At 44.4% G+C, this 19600-nt stretch overlaps 1 protein-coding gene across 1 annotated transcript; it reads left to right on the plus strand.

Annotated features, from left to right (window-relative positions):
• Positions 1-560: 560 nt before the first annotated feature.
• PPIC (peptidylprolyl isomerase C) lies at positions 561-14263 on the plus strand. Its single transcript, XM_082620438.1, has 5 exons — positions 561-765; positions 7113-7226; positions 7688-7781; positions 10677-10861; positions 13631-14263. Exons 1-5 carry the CDS (start codon positions 649-651, stop codon positions 13757-13759), a joined length of 639 nt encoding a protein of 212 aa, XP_082476564.1. The 5' UTR covers positions 561-648; the 3' UTR covers positions 13760-14263.
• Positions 14264-19600: the final 5337 nt, after the last annotated feature.

Genomic DNA, 19600 nt, shown 5'->3' on the forward strand with positions numbered 1-19600 from the left:
TAAATTTGTAAAAATTATATCCCCAACTTGAATCATCTCAATGAGAGGTCATTCATCATGTGTAATCGAGTCGAAACATCCGGGGTCCCAGAGTTCTGAGAGGCGTCCAAAACTTAGCTAAAGCCTCTGATGGAACATTGGAACCTGGCAGGCGCGGCGGAGGCTGCTCCAAGGGCAGCTGCGGTCACAGACCAGGACCCGTCCGCATAGTCCCCTGCCCTGCGGCGCGCAAGTTGCCAGGAGGACCCGGAGCCCGGAGAGTCCTCGACTTTCCATCAGGTTTAATACGCGTCTACCCTGTAAGTTTCTGGCGATACCCCAGCGCGCACCCCTCAGCTCCCGGGTCCGGGCCGAGCCCGCAGCACCCGAGCAGCGCTGGCTCGCTCCGGATCCCGGCGCCCAGAGCAGCCTCTGGGTGGTTGGATTTGGCTGCGCCCTCCGTGGCGCGCCTCTCCGAGTCCCTAGCTCGGGTCGCTGGGCTGAACTTGGGAGGAGGCGCCCTCGGTTCCGGGCCTGCCCAGACTGCCCCATCCCCATCCCCCCCGCCCCGAACCGGGAGCGCGCAGGCGCAGCCGGCCGAGAGTCCCACCAGCGGTCCCGGAGCCTGAGGTTGCGCCCGAGGCTCTGCCCCCGCTGCCACCGCTCACGATGGGCCCGGGTCCCCGGCTGCTGCTACCTCTCGTGCTTTGCGTGGGGCTCAGCGTTCTCGTACCTTCTGCGGGAGCGTCAGGCGTCCGCAAGCGAGGCCCTTCGGTGACGGCCAAGGTGACCGGGCGGCAGGCAGCAGTTTCCCCTCGTGCTGGCCGAGGGGATGGGAGAGCTTTGGGGACTGGAACCTCAGGGTCAGGGGCGGCGAGGAGGGGGCTTCCCGGGCGCAGAGGACGGGAGGCGGCCGGGGGGCTAGGTGGCAGGAGGCTGCCCGCGCGCGGGGGGCCGCGCTCTCCCGGGAGACCTTGGGGGCGCTGGGCCGAGTCCGCCGACCCCGCCGCCGGCTGTCTGAACTTTGCCTGGGAGTTGGGAGAAGCTTCCGGAACCGGCGGGCCCTTTCTTCAGGAAGGAGACCGCCGAGTACTTCCTTCGCCTCGGCGGGGACTAGGGAATAGAAGCAGGAAGAATGCGGGAGGGACGGGGACGGGCGGAGGAGACGCGTTGCGAGCGGAGGGGTTGCAGCTGGGCCGCCCGCCGCGGGTGTCACCTGACCTGGCAGATCCCAGGTCCAGCCCCTGTCGCGGTGGGGTCGGGGCAGGCGTTACGTGGCCTTGCTGAAACCAAGGGCTATCCTCCTTTTCCTGTATTTAGGAACGACCGTCCTCCCCGGGGAGGGAGAGGTGCGCTTTTCAGACAATTGCGGCTGGTGGGTGGACCCCAGGGCTTGGGGAAGGTGCTAGCACGGCACAGGCGGCTTCTGTATAACTGAGGCCAGCCTTTTGATCACGATTGGGGGGTGCGGTGGGGGGACATCTGCCACAGACTGGGTCTTTACAGCTTCAGGTCTTTTCCCACCATATTTAGCCAAGGTTAGAGGATAATGGGAGGGTGCAGGGAGAGATAGAGGGAGGGAGGGAGGGGATGATTTGGGGCCCTTGATGACCACTTCTAGAAAACCCAGTGGCAGGGGTGTCTTGGAATCTGGAAGGAGGGGCAGCTGCAGGTGGTCTTAGCAATCGGTCCGGTGTCTGCCAGTAGAAATGATACTGTTGGATGCTTAAATCCTCTACCACACACCCCACCCGAGGAGGGGGGAGGACAAGGGGCGGGGGAGGTTCAGCCCAACATCTGATGTAGCCTAAGAGTGAACAGAAAGGCCGTGCTGCGGGGTATGTGCGGTGATAAACTGAGCTTGCTGGCTTTGAGCACTGATTCTCTTCCCAGCCCCTTGATCTTTGGGGCTTATCTAGCTTTGGGAAACGGCTTATACAAGGCCACATAGCTGAAGGGGGGGAAGTGGAGGGGGTTCTTCCAATCTTCAGATACTATTTGGGTCTCATGGGATAAGCCTTAAACATAAAATTCATAAAGGGATGAAATGATGAAGGAAATAAACCCGGAAATAGATTGGGTGACATTTTAAAATACCTGAAGGGTAAGAAAAAAAAAAAAAAAGCCTGGCAAAGACTTAGAAGGCAAAGGGAACTGCATATGCAAGGCCTCCAGACAGAAAAGCCATTGTATGTTCAGAGGATGGAGAAAGGATGGTGTGGCTTCAGCCCAGGGATGAGGGGGGAGTGGCTTGAGATGAGGTTAGGGGGTGAGCCGCAGCAAGATCAGGTAGTGCCTTCCAGGCCACAGTTCGGAGTATGGGTTTTAAGGCAATTATTCTTATAATTTGAGGTCTTATTCTAAGTGCAGTTATAGCTGCTGAATGGTTTTAAGCATGGGATTGACAAGATCTCATATATACTTTTAAACAATTACTGTGGTTGTTCAGTGGAGAGTGAACTGGGAGGTCTTCAGGGCTCCAGGTCAGAATCTGGATGGTGGTGGCTTGGATTAGGGGGGGTAATGGTGGAAATGGGGAGCCAGGGAGGGACTAGAAATCGACTTTTGAAGTGTAACTAACAGGACTTGCTGACTGTTTAGATAAGGGTGGGAGAAAGGGAGTAGGACTGTCAGATGAAATACAGGATGCCCAGTGAGATGTGAATTTCAGATATGCAACGAATAATTTGTTACTGTGAGAACGTCACCTATAGTATTTGGGAACAGGCTTACCTGGGAAGCTTTTAGACCTACCAGTGCAGAGACCACCCCAGAGCAAGTCATCAGTAATCACAGTCTCTGGGAGTGTGGAGCTGCAGTTGGGAACCTCGAGGAGAGGGGAGGAAGCTGGTGGCTGCAAGAGGGGAAGAGTTGGGGCATCTTAACCCCAAGTCCAGGGTGCTGTCACTGAGGGAGTTTTCAGGACTCTGCTTTTGGAATAGTCACTCAATGTACCTCCTTTTTTCCCACCCCATTTGTCATTACATTCTAAAAACTGTGTAGGCATGTTCTTCCACAGTTTCAACTCTGTTGAATTACTTTTTCAGTGGACATTTTAAAACAACTAATCTATTGGAAAGTGGAAACATTAAAAAATGATTTCTCTGAGTGTGGAAAAGTAGATTAATTGGCCATCACTCTAGTGTATTGTTTTCCCCAGCAGTCTTTACCTTTTCCTCTGATTTTGTTTAAAAACAGGAATCTGTAAATGAGAGGTGTGAAGTGCTATTCCCCCCCAGGGCCCTTTAATGACACTCACCTTGTCCATGAATCCTGCTGCCAGCCCAACACCTCAGCCTCCTGCCCAGCCATGGAGCCTCAGGTTGGGGCTCCAGCTCACTGGTCTCAAAATCCACCGAATTAGTGTTTGCAGCCCTGCCCTTTCCAGCAGATGCCATGGGCTCTGTGCCGGCTCAGGCACCGAGACTGTAGAAAATACTGCTGCCATCTTTCCAGCTGCACGCGTGTCACAGTTTGCTGGCACTTTCTGCAGCTCTTGGAGTGGCCAAGAGGCTTCAGCTGGGGTGACAGCAAGTTACCTAACGTCTGAGGCTCCTCCTCTATTCCATTTCTATTTCCTCTGTAAGTGGAAAGAGAAATAATACCTACCTGCAGGGTTCTGCATATTAGATGTGATAAAGCATGTAAAATGCTTAGCCCTGATTGAAGTTCCTGATTAAAGAGGTCAATTGCTAGTGTTATTTGTGTTATCTTATTAATCCTCCTGTGGCAGTGCAGCCCTGAGAGGAATCATCATCTGGGTACAGATGAGGAACAGGAGCTCAGAGCTGCCCAAGGTCCCATGGCCAGTTAGTGGTGGAGCTGGTTTGAGAACGGTTTCCTGGACCTCACAGCTCGTGTACTTGGTGTCTTCCCCAGTTACTTTGGAAATGGAAGCAGGATTAACTCTACAAGGGTTTGGGGCAGGCTATGTGAGTGCCTCTTGCCTCTTCCTCTGTCTTTCCCCACCTCCAGTGCCCTGTAATTAAAAAAAAATAAATTTATTTACTTACTTATTTTTGGCTGCATTGGGTCTTCGTTGCTGCGCGTGGGCTTTCTCTAGTTGCAGCGAGCAGGGGCTACTCTTCGTTACAGTGTGCGGGCTTCTCATTGCAGTGGCTTCTCTTGTTGTGGAGCACAGACTCTAGGCATGTGGGCTCCCGTAGTTGTGGCACATGGGCTCAGTAGTTGTGGCTCACGGGCTCTAGAGCACAGGCTCAGTGGCACACGGACTTAGCTGCTCCACGGCATGTGGGATCTTCCCGGACCAGGGCTCGAACCCGTGTCCCCTGTATTGGCAGGCGGATTCTTAACCACTGCACCACCAGGGAAGTCCCCCCGTAATTTTCAGATGACTTTCAAGGGCAGCCTCAAGGGAAAAAAGGAGTGACTGAGGGGCCAGCTCCTGAAGTGCAACATGGAATTCAAGTGCCACCTTTTCCAGGAAGCCTGCCCTGATCTCCAGATAATCATCACCTCTAACCGTGACATTTTATCTGTACATATCTTCTCATGAAACCTGACTTCCCATTATATTATAGCGAGTATCTATGTGCTTTCTCTTCTGTGGGACGGTAAGCTCCAGGAGGTTAGGGACTTTGCAGCCCCACCCCTTGTCTAGCACGGGGCCTGTTCCCAAGGACACGCAGCAAAGTCACAGACGATCTCAGGGTGAGAGGGTTTGCCTGGCAGCCACCCTGGGCCCACCTTCACCCTCTGTCTAGGTGTGTGTGCGCCCTGGTCCTCATTTAGTATCAACTGGCATTGAACTATTTAGGATTTTGTGAGCACCTGCGTGAGCTGACACTGTGCAGAGCACTGGGAATCTGAAAACACCGTTTCTACCCCTTAAGGGGTCCCTGCCTAGACAGAGCCGTAGTCATCATAAATCGCAGTCCAAGGGAACGCAGCCTCAAATTGAAATTTTGTCTTTCATGCTCCTAGTGTTGCCTAACAAAAGCTGGATCTCTTAGCTGGCATCCTTCCTTTGACTCTGGAACTGGTGAGTCTCCCTTCCCAGCCGGTTGCGGTCAGAAGGGCTGTGTTGCTTCTCTGCACATGGATCACTTTTCCTGCCTCAGTGCTTTGGTCCCAGAAAGAACTGCCCATCCTTGTCCCTGGAGGCTGCTCCCCTCCTTCCAGGCCTGCCTCCCATCACACCTTCGCGAGGATGCCTTCCTTCAGCCTTAACATTCCTCCAGAACAGGGGGTGTACGGTGTTCTTGGGACATGTGTAACCTGGGGCCTTGTGCTATGGTTGTTCGTTTACTTGGCCTGTTTACATAAGCTCCCTTAGGACAGGGACTCCCTCCAGTAGCTTGTACCCTCACGCTGCCTTCTGCATGGATCTTTGACAAGTACTTGTTGACAATAAGATTTGATTTCATCATTTCCATTAGAGTCAGGAAAACTCTGCTATATTTTCTTGCCATCATGCATGAAGTTGAAGGATGCTGTGGTTTGGAAAAAAAATCATATTAATATGTGTGCTAGGCTGCGTGTAAGAAAATAAAATTTTTACTGAAGAGTTACGCTGGGTGACACTTTTTCTTCATCTTCTTATGCTGCCCTCCCACATTTGATTCTCTTTGCTGTTGAAGTGTTCACAGGCTTTATTTCCTCTTCTTTATTTTAAAAGTCTGATAGGCTTTTCTAGTGTCTTATACGGTGCTTCTTTACGATTACATACCCAATTCTTGTGCTGGTGCTGCTTCATTATTGCCTGTTATTGAATTTACTCCTTGGTTCAGAAATCCCTTTGGAGAACCTGCTTCTCTTTGACCCCAGCTCTGCATTCTGGGCTCCTGTGGGTGTTAATGCAGCTTCCTGAATTGTCCTACTCCACTGCACTGCCCAATCTCAAGGGCACCATCTTCTGTGCATTCTGTGAAGTTTTACCATATAAATAATAATACAGTCTTTGCTGCTTTGGCCATGTAAAATTGCAAAATACCACATCATCCTGTGACAGACGTCCTGATGTATTGACAGAAGCTCTTGTCTTGAACTAAAGCTTGACAGTCTTTACTTTGTGATTTTTCTAAACTATACGACATCTTTTCTCTTTGACAACCCTTCTTATATTTTTTAAAGCCATCTCTTGAATGTCTTTTTTACCCATTCAAACAGTAAATTGGTTCATATAATCTAAACTCGCTAATAGAATGCCCTTTGACTCCATGGCCTTTTCAAGCATTCTATCTCAAAATCATCTCAACACAGTGATTTGTGAAGCAAGACATATGTAATTTCATTTCAGATGAAACAGTTTTTAAAAAGTCCAAGAGAGCTTTTAAAGTTTATCTGCAAAAAAATAGTGACTCACTTCTGGATGTGTGCTTGCTCTTTTCTGTTCTAAACTGTTGTGACAGAGTAAGGACACATTGTACATGTGCAACTTTGGGGACATGATGACTGAATTTGGTGTCTGAGTTTACAGGGTAAATGGTTCTGTCAGGACCTGAGTAAATGTTTGTTGTACTTTGGGTGCAGCTGTGGCCCTGGTGCCTTAGTGTGTCTGGACGTGAGTGGCAGGCCTTCTGGAGGAGTGTTGTGTGTTGTGGTAATCTTTCACTGTCCCCTTGACAGCAGATGTCTACTGAGAACTCATTTAGCACTGCTCAAAGTTACAAAAAAATAAATCTGGATAGTTAGACTGTTTCTCTCCTCACCATTTTTTTCCCTCCTGCCAAGACTGGAGAGCATTACCTCTCAGAAAACCAACAGTCTCCACTCTAACCCGTGTCCGCAGAGCTAGGAAACAGGAGGCCAGAGCAGTGCTGGTCTGGGTTGTGGAGGGGAGAGGAATTCTTGAAGACATTACTGGCTGACTCTGACAATATTGAATCCAACTTTAAACCCAGTTCCTAGTACAGTGCCTGGCCTAGAGGTGGTGCTCCGTAACTGTTTGGTGGATGAATATTTGTGAGTGAAATGCACCCACAAGATGGTTTCAGAGCTCCTTTAATTTATATCATGCTCCTTCATAAAATAGCTCCTTCGTACTCCTTTATAAAATACTGGTGGGCAGGGCCCTTGCATGTGGATCAGTTCTCAGATTATCATGTTCCCTTACCTTGTATTGTGGCTTTTTCACATTATAACCTTCTGCTCTGCCTTTCAACCACACGCAGGTCTTCTTTGATGTGAGGATTGGAGATAAAGATGTTGGCAGAATTGTGATTGGCCTCTTTGGAAAAGTTGTGCCCAAGACTGTGGAAAATTTTGTTGCTCTGGCAACAGAAGAGGTATGTCTCAGTTTTATTCCCTTTAACTGCGCAGAAGTAGATCTTCCTTCTTTTAAGCCAAATGTAAAGATGTATTCTGGGAAAATAAGTGTTAAATTAGTAGATGAGATGAACCTGAGACATCTAACAATACTTTACTTTATTTTCCTAGAAAATCGCTATTCTTCAAACCTTCAGTTTCCTCAGGGTTCTAGAAACTGACAGGGAACAGTCATCAAGTGAAAATGCAGACTTCTCTCTTTTTACTTGTGCAGGTTAATACTTTACCTCTATAGTTTATGTATTTACTTTTCAGTCAGCTAATGATAAATTTCTATCAGTAAATTATTGCAGGCACCTAATCTAGTTCTGTAGATATTTTGTGTAATTTTCTCATTTTGTCATTTCCAGATAAACACTGGGGTTTATCTTACAGTATGGGTTATATCTACTTGTGTATTCAATTGACATACTCTCTTTAGAAAGGATATGGATATAGAGGAAGCAAATTTCATCGCGTCATCAAAGATTTCATGATTCAAGGAGGAGACTTCACCAGTGGAGATGGCACTGGCGGTAACGTTTTCTCTAACATTTTTCCTTTCCTGCTTACCCAGGTGAAACCTAAGATTAAGATGATGTATTTACCCAGCATATTGAATTCCCAGATTTAAGGAACAAAGTCATAAAGACAACCAGCCTCATTTTTCAAGAAGGATTGAGTTGGGGTGGGGGGCCTTATCTAACAAAATCTTGGTAGGTGTGAATGAGTGAGGCCTCCTAATTTTTAACAGTATTGCTTTGGTGTTCATTATCTTTCTGTAGTGGAGATATATTCATTTAGTAGGCTGTTTTGCAGTGCTTAAAATCCTAGACTTCTGGTATGTAGCAATACAGAAAGATGTCTGTCATAGCAAGGAAAGGTAGACTGAAAAACTGTGTACCCTGGGGTGGCAGCCAGCTGCAGATGTGCACATTGGTGGAGGGGGTCTGGGGACATCATGCCAGAATTACGAGGCTGGTATTTAGGTGGCAGGATTATAGGTGAATTTACCTCCTTCCTTCAAAATTCTTTCATTTTTATTGTCAGCTTTTTCAATAACAAAAAAGTTAATAGACAACTTGTCAAAATTACAGTATACATTAATTTTTATCAACAAAGTTAGAATTCTATAAAGTACAAATAATTCAATTTATAGAGTTTAAGTATCTCTGAGCTTATTGTTTCTCATTGAGGATTCCAGCTACCCAGCTCCCTGGACTATTTTTCCTCAGAAATGTAGTGAGTTCCTGAACACACACACAGTATATAACCACACAGAATTTAAATTTACTTCAGGTTTAAGATTTTTAATTCAGCAAATACTGGTTTTGGTGGATATTAAATTGCTAACTTTTTAAAGAAACAAGCCATTTTCAAGCACTGTTGTTAATTTTATGTTTATTGCAATTTTTTAAATAACAAAATGGCTGCCATTAAATGTTTGGATTTGCCAGACACATCAGGAGGATTACTTTTAGTCCCTGCAGAAATGCTGCTGGGTATGGGAATGTAGAATGGAGCACAGGAACATGTTCAGGTTACTTGGTTTCATGGGGTTGGTGAGGATGCTCAGGGTAGCAACCCCAGCTGCTGCAGAGCTGGGTCTCAGTGGAAAAGCCTGCAGCTCCAGTATGGGTCCCCTCAGGACTGGCACCCCACCGCCCTGCCTGGGGCCCAGCAAGAATGGTGATGGAGCTCTACTGTGTCCTCTTTTCTGGGCCCCCCTCTCTTTCTGCTTTCCCTGCTCTGTGTGTGTGTATGGGCTCACATGAGTTTTGTAGATAGGACCTTTTGGATCATTTAAATTTAGCCTAGACCTCTCTGTAGGCAAAACTTTCCTGCCAGGCCACCTCATATGTCACTTACCAACCAGCTATAAATGGCTTGCCTTTGGTATCCACTTCTGGTCCTTCTAACTGAGCCAGGATTTTTTTTTCTTGGTAAGATGAATTATATTTGATCTAGTCTACAAAAACAAAAACAAAAACAAAAGTCAGGTTTCCTTAAATTATTAAATATTGTATTAATTACTCAGATAAGTATAAAATAAGACAATTACACAGGAGTGAAGTTGTTAAAATATCTAGTTATTCATTCAAAAGCCATATATTGCAAGATGTAAACCTTAAGAAGGAAATAATTAGGATTCACAAAATGTCCTTACTAATTCCTCTACTGCAACACTTTCTAGATATTGTGTTTTAAAAGTTAACTACATTAGCTATGAAGAAGTCTTGGTTGTATATAAATGAAGAAAAACGCCTATGTGAGACCCAAGTCTTAAGGAAGTAGAATTTTTGCCTGGTCCTTCACAAGTACTGCATAGTGAGAAGGAGATAACACAAGAGCTAACTGAGCCAGGACTTTAAGGTTGGCCACCAATGGATAAGGAACCCTGCAGTGGAGGAGGTGGGTATGACAGTCACTCAGGGTGTCAGAGGATGGAGCAGATGCTTTTCATGGTCTGTACTGTTGTTTTATAGGAAAAATGTGTTCCGCTCTCCCTGCTGCTGTGCTTGATCTCCAGCCCCCATGCCTGCCTTTGGTTCTTCCATTCAAGTTTGGCTCCCTGGGTGCTGCCAGTTGCTGTGACCCTCTGTATCCTGATGAGCCCTGAAGTCATCAAGCCTAATGACTTCCAGGCTGGCGCTGCTGTTCTCAGTGCTGAGGCTCTTCGTGCTTAGAGAACCAGAGTTAGAGCCAGAAGTTCAAGTTCTACTCTGCCGTTTTCAAGTTTGATAACCTCTGTTTCCCATTCAAAATGGGAATGAGAAAACCTATTCTATAGGATTGTTGTGAGAATTAACTAAGGGTGTATATTAAGTGCGTATTGTACTCTGGTTGGCTGCAGAGGTAGGAGTGATCCAGGGCAAGTGACCTGAACCTCAGGACAGAGGTGGAGCCACTAGGTTGGCTTATCCACCTTTCCATCGGGCTTCACAATGTCATCCTGCCCTTCAGTTCCTTCTCGTTTCAGAGTGAAATCACTGACTTGCTTGTTCAGGGTTTGGGTCTTGGTTTGAGGCCAGAGGGCATCCTCCCATCTTGTGTCATACTTAAGGCTTTTGTTTATTTATTTTGGTCCCTGATGCCCTGTTCCCTTAAGGAGTTCTTTTTTTTTTTTTTTTTTTAATTTTTTTGGCCGCACTGCATGGCATGCAGCATCCTAGTTCCCCAGCCAGGGATCTAACCCATGCCCCCTGCAGTGGAAGCATGGGATCTTAACTACTGGACCTCCAGGAAAGTCCCCGTTAAGGAGTTAATTTTATCCTCTGCTTTATTTCTCCTTATATTTGACCATCTTTTCCCCATCCCCACCTCCTACAGGGTTCTATTAACCAATCTACTCAAAGCTTATATTCCCCTTTGAAGAATTTACTTTCATAGAACATCTGTTGTCTCTCCCCTTTTTGTTTTGTCTCACTCAGGTATAAGCATTTATGGTGAGACATTTCCAGATGAGAACTTCAAACTGAAGCATTATGGCATTGGGTGGGTCAGCATGGCCAATGCTGGGCCTGACACCAACGGCTCTCAGTTCTTTATCACCTTGACCAAGCCCACCTGGTTGGATGGCAAACATGTGGTATTTGGAAAAGTCATTGATGGAATGGTAACTTGATGTATTATTTTTTCTCACTCAAAGATTTATAATGAGAGTACTCTTAGTGATTTAATCTCCAAATGTGCTTGTTAGAGAGCCATAATTATATGCTGACTGGCCTCTTCAAAGGTGAATAAATTATATATGGTATGGTATTTTTAATTGTTAGGAGCATTGGGGTAGAAGCTGGGGACTTGACAGGGAGAAGTTGAGTACTTAATTCATCTCACACTTGAAATAAGTGGAAACTCTTTTTAAAGTAACCAAATAAAATCCCATATGTACATACAATGAAATATTATTCAGCCTTAAAAAGGAAGGAGATCCTGTCACATGCTACAACATGAATAAACCTTTGGAATGTTAAAGAAAATAAGCCAGTCACAAAAAGGCTGTATGATTCCATTCAAATGAGGTATCTAAAGTAGTCAAATACATGGGAACATAAAGCAGAATGGTGGTTGCCAGGGGCTGGGGGGAGAAGGAAATGGGGAGCTAGTTTCAGTGGGTATCTCTATAGATCTTCAGTTTTATAAGATGAAAAAGTTCTGGAGTTTAGTTGCACAATAGTGTGAATATGCTTAAACTAATGAACTGTACACTTAGAAATGGATAAGATGGCAAATTTTATGTTCTGTGTTTCTTACCACAATTCAAAATAAAATATTTTTAAAACCCCTGAGCCCCATGTGGTTTAGTAGAGACACAGTCACCTTCAATGACACATGGTATAACAACCAAAATTCCTAAAGAGAGTTCAAGTTTATGCTGCTGTGTCTTAAAGAATATCAAAGGGGTCCAATTCATAATCCATAGAAAAACTTTAAAAAATCCTCATTCTTTTCCACTCCCAGCATTTCTCCTCCTTAGCAACTGCCCGAAGATGCTCTTCCAGCTCTTCAACTGGCAACTATAAGGTCTGCCTGACACAACCCTGGACAATCCTTGGTTCCCTTCCCTCTTCCACATTTCATTGTTTGTTTTCATGTGAACTCATCCAAATGTAAACAAACCAATCATGCTCATTGCAGTTCTTCCACAACTTCTGTTATTCTGATTCTACTTGACAAAAGGCCAGGAACTGAGCCGGCTGACTCAGAACCTCCGTTACAAGGCAAGGAGGTGTTCAACCAGAGCTGTCAAATAATTCTCATTAGCAAGCAGGATGAAAGGCAAGCGGGGTAGATACCTATCACTTAATATATCACTTTAGGTCCCATCACAGTGAAGGACGTGCCTATATTTTCATAAGCCGCAATGTCCTCAAAAGAATCTATTCTTAAATAGTAACGAATCCTAGCACTCCTCAAGTCTCTTATTGAACTTTGCTTTTTAAATGCGCTAAACATAGACGTGCATGTGTTAAACCAGTTTGGAGCTTTGACCACTGGGTCTAACCAGTTTCTAAGTAGTTTAAATGTAAACTGATTCAAACATTCGTTCAATGAGTATTTTTGAATACAACATAATGCTAGGCTGTAAGAAAAATGAAGAGTATGCATTTGGGGCTTTCTTCCTCTGGTCATGGTTTCTCTTCTAGTCTTCTGGATCTTATGTCTTGGTGCCCTGGTGTACCAACCTCCTTCCACCACTGGTATGCATCCTGGGAGATCTGCTGCCTGGTCTTAGACAAACAGTCCTTAACATTTTATGAGTCATAAACTACTTTGAGAAACTAGGGAAAACTATAAACTTTCTCTCCATAAGAAAAAAAAAGTGTGGGTTTCATATAGTTTCAAGGAATTTTCAGAATCTCCTGACTTCCATCCCCTGACCCTCCAGAGATTGTCTGGGTAGCCTTATTAACACTGGACCTCACCCCAGACTTACAGAACCAGAACCTCCAGAGGTGGGCCCGCGAATAAGTGTGTTAAAAAATTGTGGTAAAATATACGCAACATAGAAATTTCCATTTTAACCATTAAGCAGTTTTTAAAGTGCCACAGGTAATTCAGATGTGTAGCTGCTGCTTTAGGTACACATGTGCACATATGAACCCACACACACAATCTATTTGAAATATATATTATTGATATTATTAGAAGAATGCTGGTCTTTTATCTTAACCTAAGTCAGCCAGAGACTGGATTAGCTGACACCATGTCCAAAGCTCTCAGAGACTTTGTTGCTATTTTTGTCTCAGCGCTGTTTGGGAAACTCATCAGAAGTCCACTTGCCTAGTCCTTGCCCAGTATGTGACATAAATTAGTCCATGAGCTTGTGAAGCCTTCCGGAGTAGAGAAAGGGGCCTTTTACACGACTGTGGGGTTGGGGTTACATTAGTATCAGACTCAACCTGTAGTTTACTGGCTGGGGTCAGCTTTAAAATGGGCAAACCCAGAACTAGCTCCACTACTAAATCTGCTTTCTGGCTCATTTTCTTATGCCTAGACCTCTTATAGAGTGGAGTTGAAATTGTCTCAAACTCCATGTTAACTCTTAAGTTGGGTTGTAACAAGTGAATAGAAATACTTTTTATTAGCGCTAGATGTTTGCAAAAATATCTAATTTTTTAGAATATAAAATGCTAATAAAAAGAAGAGAGGAAATACACAAATATGCTCTCTGATTAGCAAGCTAGTGGGTAAATTTTATTCTGTTATATATAAATTTCCTGACTAAATTTTCCATAGTTATCTTGCATGTTTTTTGTAATTATAGAAAAAGCAAAAACAACTTATTTCCCACTAGGGCTTTCAGACTTCACATTGATTTTACCTCTTGATCACCACAGTTCCTGGTCAGAAGTGATCCATGGGTCTACTTTTCTCTCACCAGACAGTGGTCCACTCCATAGAACTTCAGGCAACTGATGGGCGTGACCGTCCACTCACTGACTGCTCCATCATCAACAGTGGCAAGATAGATGTGAAAACACCCTTTGTGGTAGAGGTCGCTGACTGGTGATACAATTGGCAGAAAACAAAGAAGAACACACCCTGCCAGGGGTGTGTGTGTGTGTTGATTCTTAAAAGTTACTGTTTTACTTTGTTTTTTAACTTTATTCTGTTTTCTACCCCGGATCACAGGAAGGTTATAGAAAGCAACCACTCAAAGTTTAGTTAGCATGAATTTTGGTAAATCACTTGTTTAGGGACTTTGCACTTAAAAGACATATCTCTTTCCTCCAATGGTGCTGTTTTTAAACTAGAAAACTTTGTATTGGCTATTTTCTTTTGAAGAACACAATCATTTCTTTGCTGGATTAATTGTGACCCCCAAATTGAGTGATGCTGAAGATTTGTCTGAAAAAAGATGGGAACAAGAAGTTTATTACTTTGTATTCAAACAGAAATTCTTTTCAGGTAGAGGGAGATTTGATTAGTATTATCTGATATATGTCACAGGGACTTTTACCTGATGAAAGGTGCTTTGGTATTCTCTATATTAAATACTTTTTATGTAGATCAATTATTTTTGCAAGACTTTCTTTTAACCTGAAGTGCTTTAAAACAGAAAGTAATGTACAAAATATATGCATTTTAATGTTAATAATGAGAGATTAGTGAGGGTTCTGTAAGTCAGAATATTAGCACAACTGGATAATTTGGGATGGGTATGCACAGAAATGATGCCCATCCATATCCCAAATACTTGAGCTGATTATTCACTAATTTTTACTCGGTGTAACATGTTTAGAAAGTTCCCTTGAGTCCAGTTGCAACAAAAAGGAGTCTTTCTTCACTTACACAGTGGGGATGAAGATTCGGGCTGTACTTAAACTAGATGGGAAAGTAAAATCTTATTGGTGGGGCCTTGTTGTAACATACCTGGCTGTACCAGAATGTGCCTGATCTCTGTTCAGATGGGAGTGGTAGTTGTTAAATGGCCCCATTGCATCTCCCCAAAATTACATCTCTTGAGCTGTATTCTAAGAAAACCACTTCAATGAGAGATGAGATGAAACGAGCATTCTTACTGCTGATAGGGGTGTTAATTGCTACAATCCTCCTGAAGAGCATTTTGTTATTTTTTTCCAAAAAACTTTATTAAAGGCCTTTGATATGCCACGTACCAGTTTCGAGTTTGGGGAATACAGCAGTGGACAGTGAGAAAAAGGCATCATGGAACTTACATTCTAGTGATGAAGACAGAATAAATGAGGTAACAAATAAAAGGGTGTTGACACTGTAAAGAAAACACACCAGGTTTGCTGGAAAGGCTCAGGTGTGGGTGAGGGAGAGGGGCGCTGTTTGGGTGGTCTCATGGGGTGACATTTGAGCTGAGCTCTGAGGAGAGAGAAGAGGCGGCTGTCAGGCCAGATCTATGATCCAGGCCTTCCAGGCAGAGAGGGGAGAGATAATTCGAGGGTCCTGAGGTGGAATGTGTGGATTCCAGGACAGAAGAGAAAGCCAGTGTGCTGCAGCCTGAGAGGTCAGAGAATAAGGCTGATAATGGAGCATTTGGGGCCTGGGGTGCCAGGGCAGAGCTCTTCTTTTATTCCCAGTACAGTGGGGAGCTATCGGGTTTAAGTTGGGGGGGCATGATATGATCTGCATTTAAGACTATTTTGGCTACTATGAGGAGGATTTTTATAGGGGGTTGAAGTACATACCAGGAAACTCAAGACATTCGTATCCTTTGGAATCCCACTCCTGGGACTTTGCTGTAGACAGTGATCTGAACTTGAAAGCGTGACAATGTTTTGGATAGTCTGGCAACCAGTCCCCCTTGGTCCGGAGATGGCCACCTGTTTTCTTTGAGGAATCACACCATCCTTTCAGACATCTCTTATCCTTAGGGTGGGCTGACCCTACAGATGGGTACATACCTGGCCTGGCAAACTCATTTATTAACTCACTTGATAAATATTAGATGCTGGAGAGAGCTGCAAATGGAACTGCCAGCCCTCGTGGTTCCCATGGAAGGAGACAAATAATTCACACATATAACACATGAATATATAACAGAACATCAGGTAGTCATAAGTCCACAAAGAGAAACAGGGAGAGAGACTAGAGAGTGAAGAGGTGATCAGGGCAGTCCCTGAAGGAAGTGAGGGGGCAGCAAGCCGTGGGGACATTGGGGGGAAGAGTGAGCAAGGCAGAAGGGACAAGAGTAGTGGCCCTGGATGAAGGGCAGACTGGTGGGTTCAAGAAACAGCAAAGGGGGCTTCCCTGGTGGCGCAGTGGTTGAGAGTCCGCCTGCCGATGCAGGGGACACGGGTTCATGCCCCGGTCCGGGAGGATCCCACATGACGTGGAGCGGCTGGGCTGGTGAGCCGTGGCCACTGAGTATGCATGTCCGGAGCCTGTGCTCCGCAACGGGAGAGGCCACAACAGTGAGAGGCCCGCGTACCGCAAAAAAAAAAAAAAAAAAAAAAAAGAAACAGCAAAGGGTCCAGGTGTGCAGAGTGAGGGCAGTGGAGGAGTCAGATGGGAGAGGTGGGAAAGGGAGCAGGGGGTCCTATAGGCCAGTGGGAACATTCCCTTGTCCTGGCCCCAGTGACAGGCTCAGAGTTACATGTTTGACCCCGTCATATTAGCTTCAACTGTGGGAGTTCTGCTGGAAATGCTAGGAGAGAGCTGCTGTTTCTTATGGGAAGAGGTAAAGGAGCAGGTGTGAGAATGAAATCAGCACAAAGGGAAGCTGGTCCAGGAGATGGAAGATGGATTCCTGAAGACACTGCTGAGCCCCTAAGTCTAGCCATGCCTGAAGCCAATCTCTACCCCTAGCTTTTTAATCACGCAAGCTAATACAGTTCCTCTTTTGCTTAAGCCAGGGTGAATTGATTTCTTGTGACTTACAACCTAAAGTCTTTGTCTAATACAGCAATATTGGAAAAGTTTTATGTATAAAGATGTGAACTGCAGAATTGTTTATGATTGCAAAATACTGGAAGCAACTTGAATGTCCCAAAATGGTTATAAAGGAGTAGTATGCATTCATTAAGACTGATGCTACAAAACTTAGAGTAATGTGTTTTAAAGAAAAAAGTAGAAATTCTGTATGCAGCACGATCTCAATTATGTAAATACATTCTCAAAAAGCAAAATCAACAAAATGTAGATTGACATAAAAACAAATGCAAATGGTGGGATTTTTAAAACTCATGTTTATATTTTCTTTACTTTTTTGTCTTCTAATTTTTCTCTAGGGTGTATTTCTTTATAATACAATACTTAGGAAAAAACGTATTCAAATTTTTTTAAAGGTAACACAGGAGGAAATTGGAAACAAATGTCCTCATACATATAAAGTTCCTTAAGTCTCAAATGTCAGAAAGCACATAAGCCACTGCTACGCTCCCAAGCATAAGGACATGTACTTTTTACCATATTTGCCATCTAGCTTTTTCATTAGTATGAACATAATGAGATCTCTCTTGTGATAAAGCAAAAATTGGTTCATTTTGGAAGTGCTGAAATTCTGAGACCACTAGTGCACAGGTAGCAAACTGTCAGGGTGTCTGTTATCCCAGATGATCAATAAGCTAATGTCACCCCCCTGCTAAAAGCAGTTTATCCTGGGGGTCAGGCTGTATACTAAAACATCAGCAAACTGATAACTACATAAACTATTGCTTTATTAAAAGGTCTATGTTTTCTGCAAAGGCTTTTGAAATAAACAGCTCACTATTTAGCCAATCATGCTGCTAAAAGGACACATAGTAGCCAAGGATGTGTGTGGAATCACAGGAAAATTACACTGGCTGCTACGACCGCCATGCCCACATTATTATAATTCAGTCTTGAATCACTTTAATAAGCAATTTAAACATTTTGGTATCCTTAGCCACAAGTTGTTTAATTCTAAGTGCTATTTAGCAATTTTCTGGAATATCAGATAAGAATTTAGTAAAACTTATTCTTGGGTCAGATTAATTAGAATGACACTTGCAAAATTATTGACTACTCCATTTCTGATGAGTTTTTAGAACTCATTAACCTCATTTTTTAGTTCAGCTGTTTTGAATTACATAAAGACAAAAATATGGCAAGGATTTTATAGCAGGAAAAGATTTTGTTTTTGTTTTTCAAAATTCCTATAATTCAGGCAGCTGAAGAAATCTTTGATCTTGAAGGCTTAGAAATTCAAAGCCCCTCAAGGCAATTTTTTTTTTAAGTAAGAAAAAGTAAAAACAGTATTTGTAATGGAAAATTTTGGTGCTGTTAAGTACATAACGGCTTTTACTTGTCTGCAGTTCATCTCATGGACTTGATTTTGGCCAAGTCTAAGTGTTAGGTGTGATACAACATCACCTGCTTGCAGACTTGCTAGTGTTACTGATATTCTAGAGTGATGGAAAAACAACTGGCACTGAGGCAGAATTAGAGTGACTAGTCACAGAAGTCCCATCTGGGGGGAAAAAAAGTCCATCTGACACATAGTAAGAGTCAAAAGAAAATGCATTACAAAATCCATAAATGGAATTGTAAGCCCATCACTAGTTTCATCAGAATGCTCGGGAGTCACAAATTTGGAGGATTTGGAAGGGACTCAACATGCCAATATCCCTTCTATTGCCTACTTCTAAAGTTTTATTAGGAGTCATGTAAGTTTCTACATCCATTACTTTTTCAGAGGGTGTGAAGGACTTTCTTCCTGAAGCACACTGGGCCTTTAAAATGCTATTAAAACTATGGTCACCATCTGTCCTAGGTGGTAAATATTATGTCCTGTCATTTGGATAGATATCTCAATTTGAAAACCTAAACCTTTTTCTTCCAACCTGGACACAAAACACAGGTCTCCTTCCTGTGCCTCTTCTGGACACCAAGACCTGCACTGGGACAGAATGTCTTGAGGAGAGGAGTAAGAACTGGTCAGCCTGGAGCAGAGAAAGTCAAGACTTGATTTATCCCTGCTGTCCTGGAAGTACACCTCTCTTATAAAGACTTAAGGACTTTTTTTTTTTTTTTTTTTGCGGTACGCGGGCCTCTAACTGTTGTGGCCTCTCCCGCTGCAGAGCACAGGCTCCGGACGTGCAGGCTCAGCGGCCATGGCTCACTGGCCCAGCCGCTCCGCGGCACGTGGGATCTTGCCGGACCGAGGCACGAACCCGCGTCCCCTGCATCGGCAGGCGGACCCTCAACCACTGCGCCACCAAGGAAGTCCCCTAAGGACTTTTGAATTGCCTCCAAGCCTGTACAAGCTGCTCTCTCTGCCTACTGAGCCCCTGCCACCCTATCTGCTCCCTGCCATTCTTCAGGACTCAGTACCTGGGATCCCTCCCTCAACAAGCCTTCACTGGAAACTTCCTCACACCGTGTTCTAACTGCTTACTTCCTGGGTGTCTCCCGTCTCCTCCTTGGACTGGAAGTTGCTCTCGGCCAAGGATTAGATCATACTCCTCACCTCCCCCCAGACAGTGTTTCACGCATAACTGATGCTCAATAAGTATGTTCAGAATCGGTAACCAAAAATAACCCACCTACAATTATACTATGAGGTATTTAAACTCTCTCAGGACTAGAAATATTGTTAAACATTGGCATTTGTCTTTTGACTGTTTCTACTCTTTTTCAAAGACTGTTACCTTTTTCAAAAAAAATAAACTTTTCCTCTTTATTTTCTGAGTTGAGGTTAGAAGGGCGTGATAGAAGTAGACTGGCAAAAATGATGTGGGTGTCAAACAGTAAAAGAAAAGCCCCAATTGGTGGTGAGCCTTCAGTGGCAGTGTCCGTGGTGAGTGGCAGCTGGCTTGGGGACACACCTTGGTCACGAGCATGCCAAGCTGCTGGCAGTTGGTGAGGCCCAGCCCTGAGCTGAGCAGTGTGGATTTGACCCGAGAAGTGATGAGAAACC

Source organism: Mesoplodon mirus (genome assembly GCF_964341445.2).
Source record: "Mesoplodon mirus genome assembly, chromosome: 5".
In the NCBI taxonomy this organism is placed as follows: domain Eukaryota; kingdom Metazoa; phylum Chordata; class Mammalia; order Artiodactyla; family Ziphiidae; genus Mesoplodon; species Mesoplodon mirus.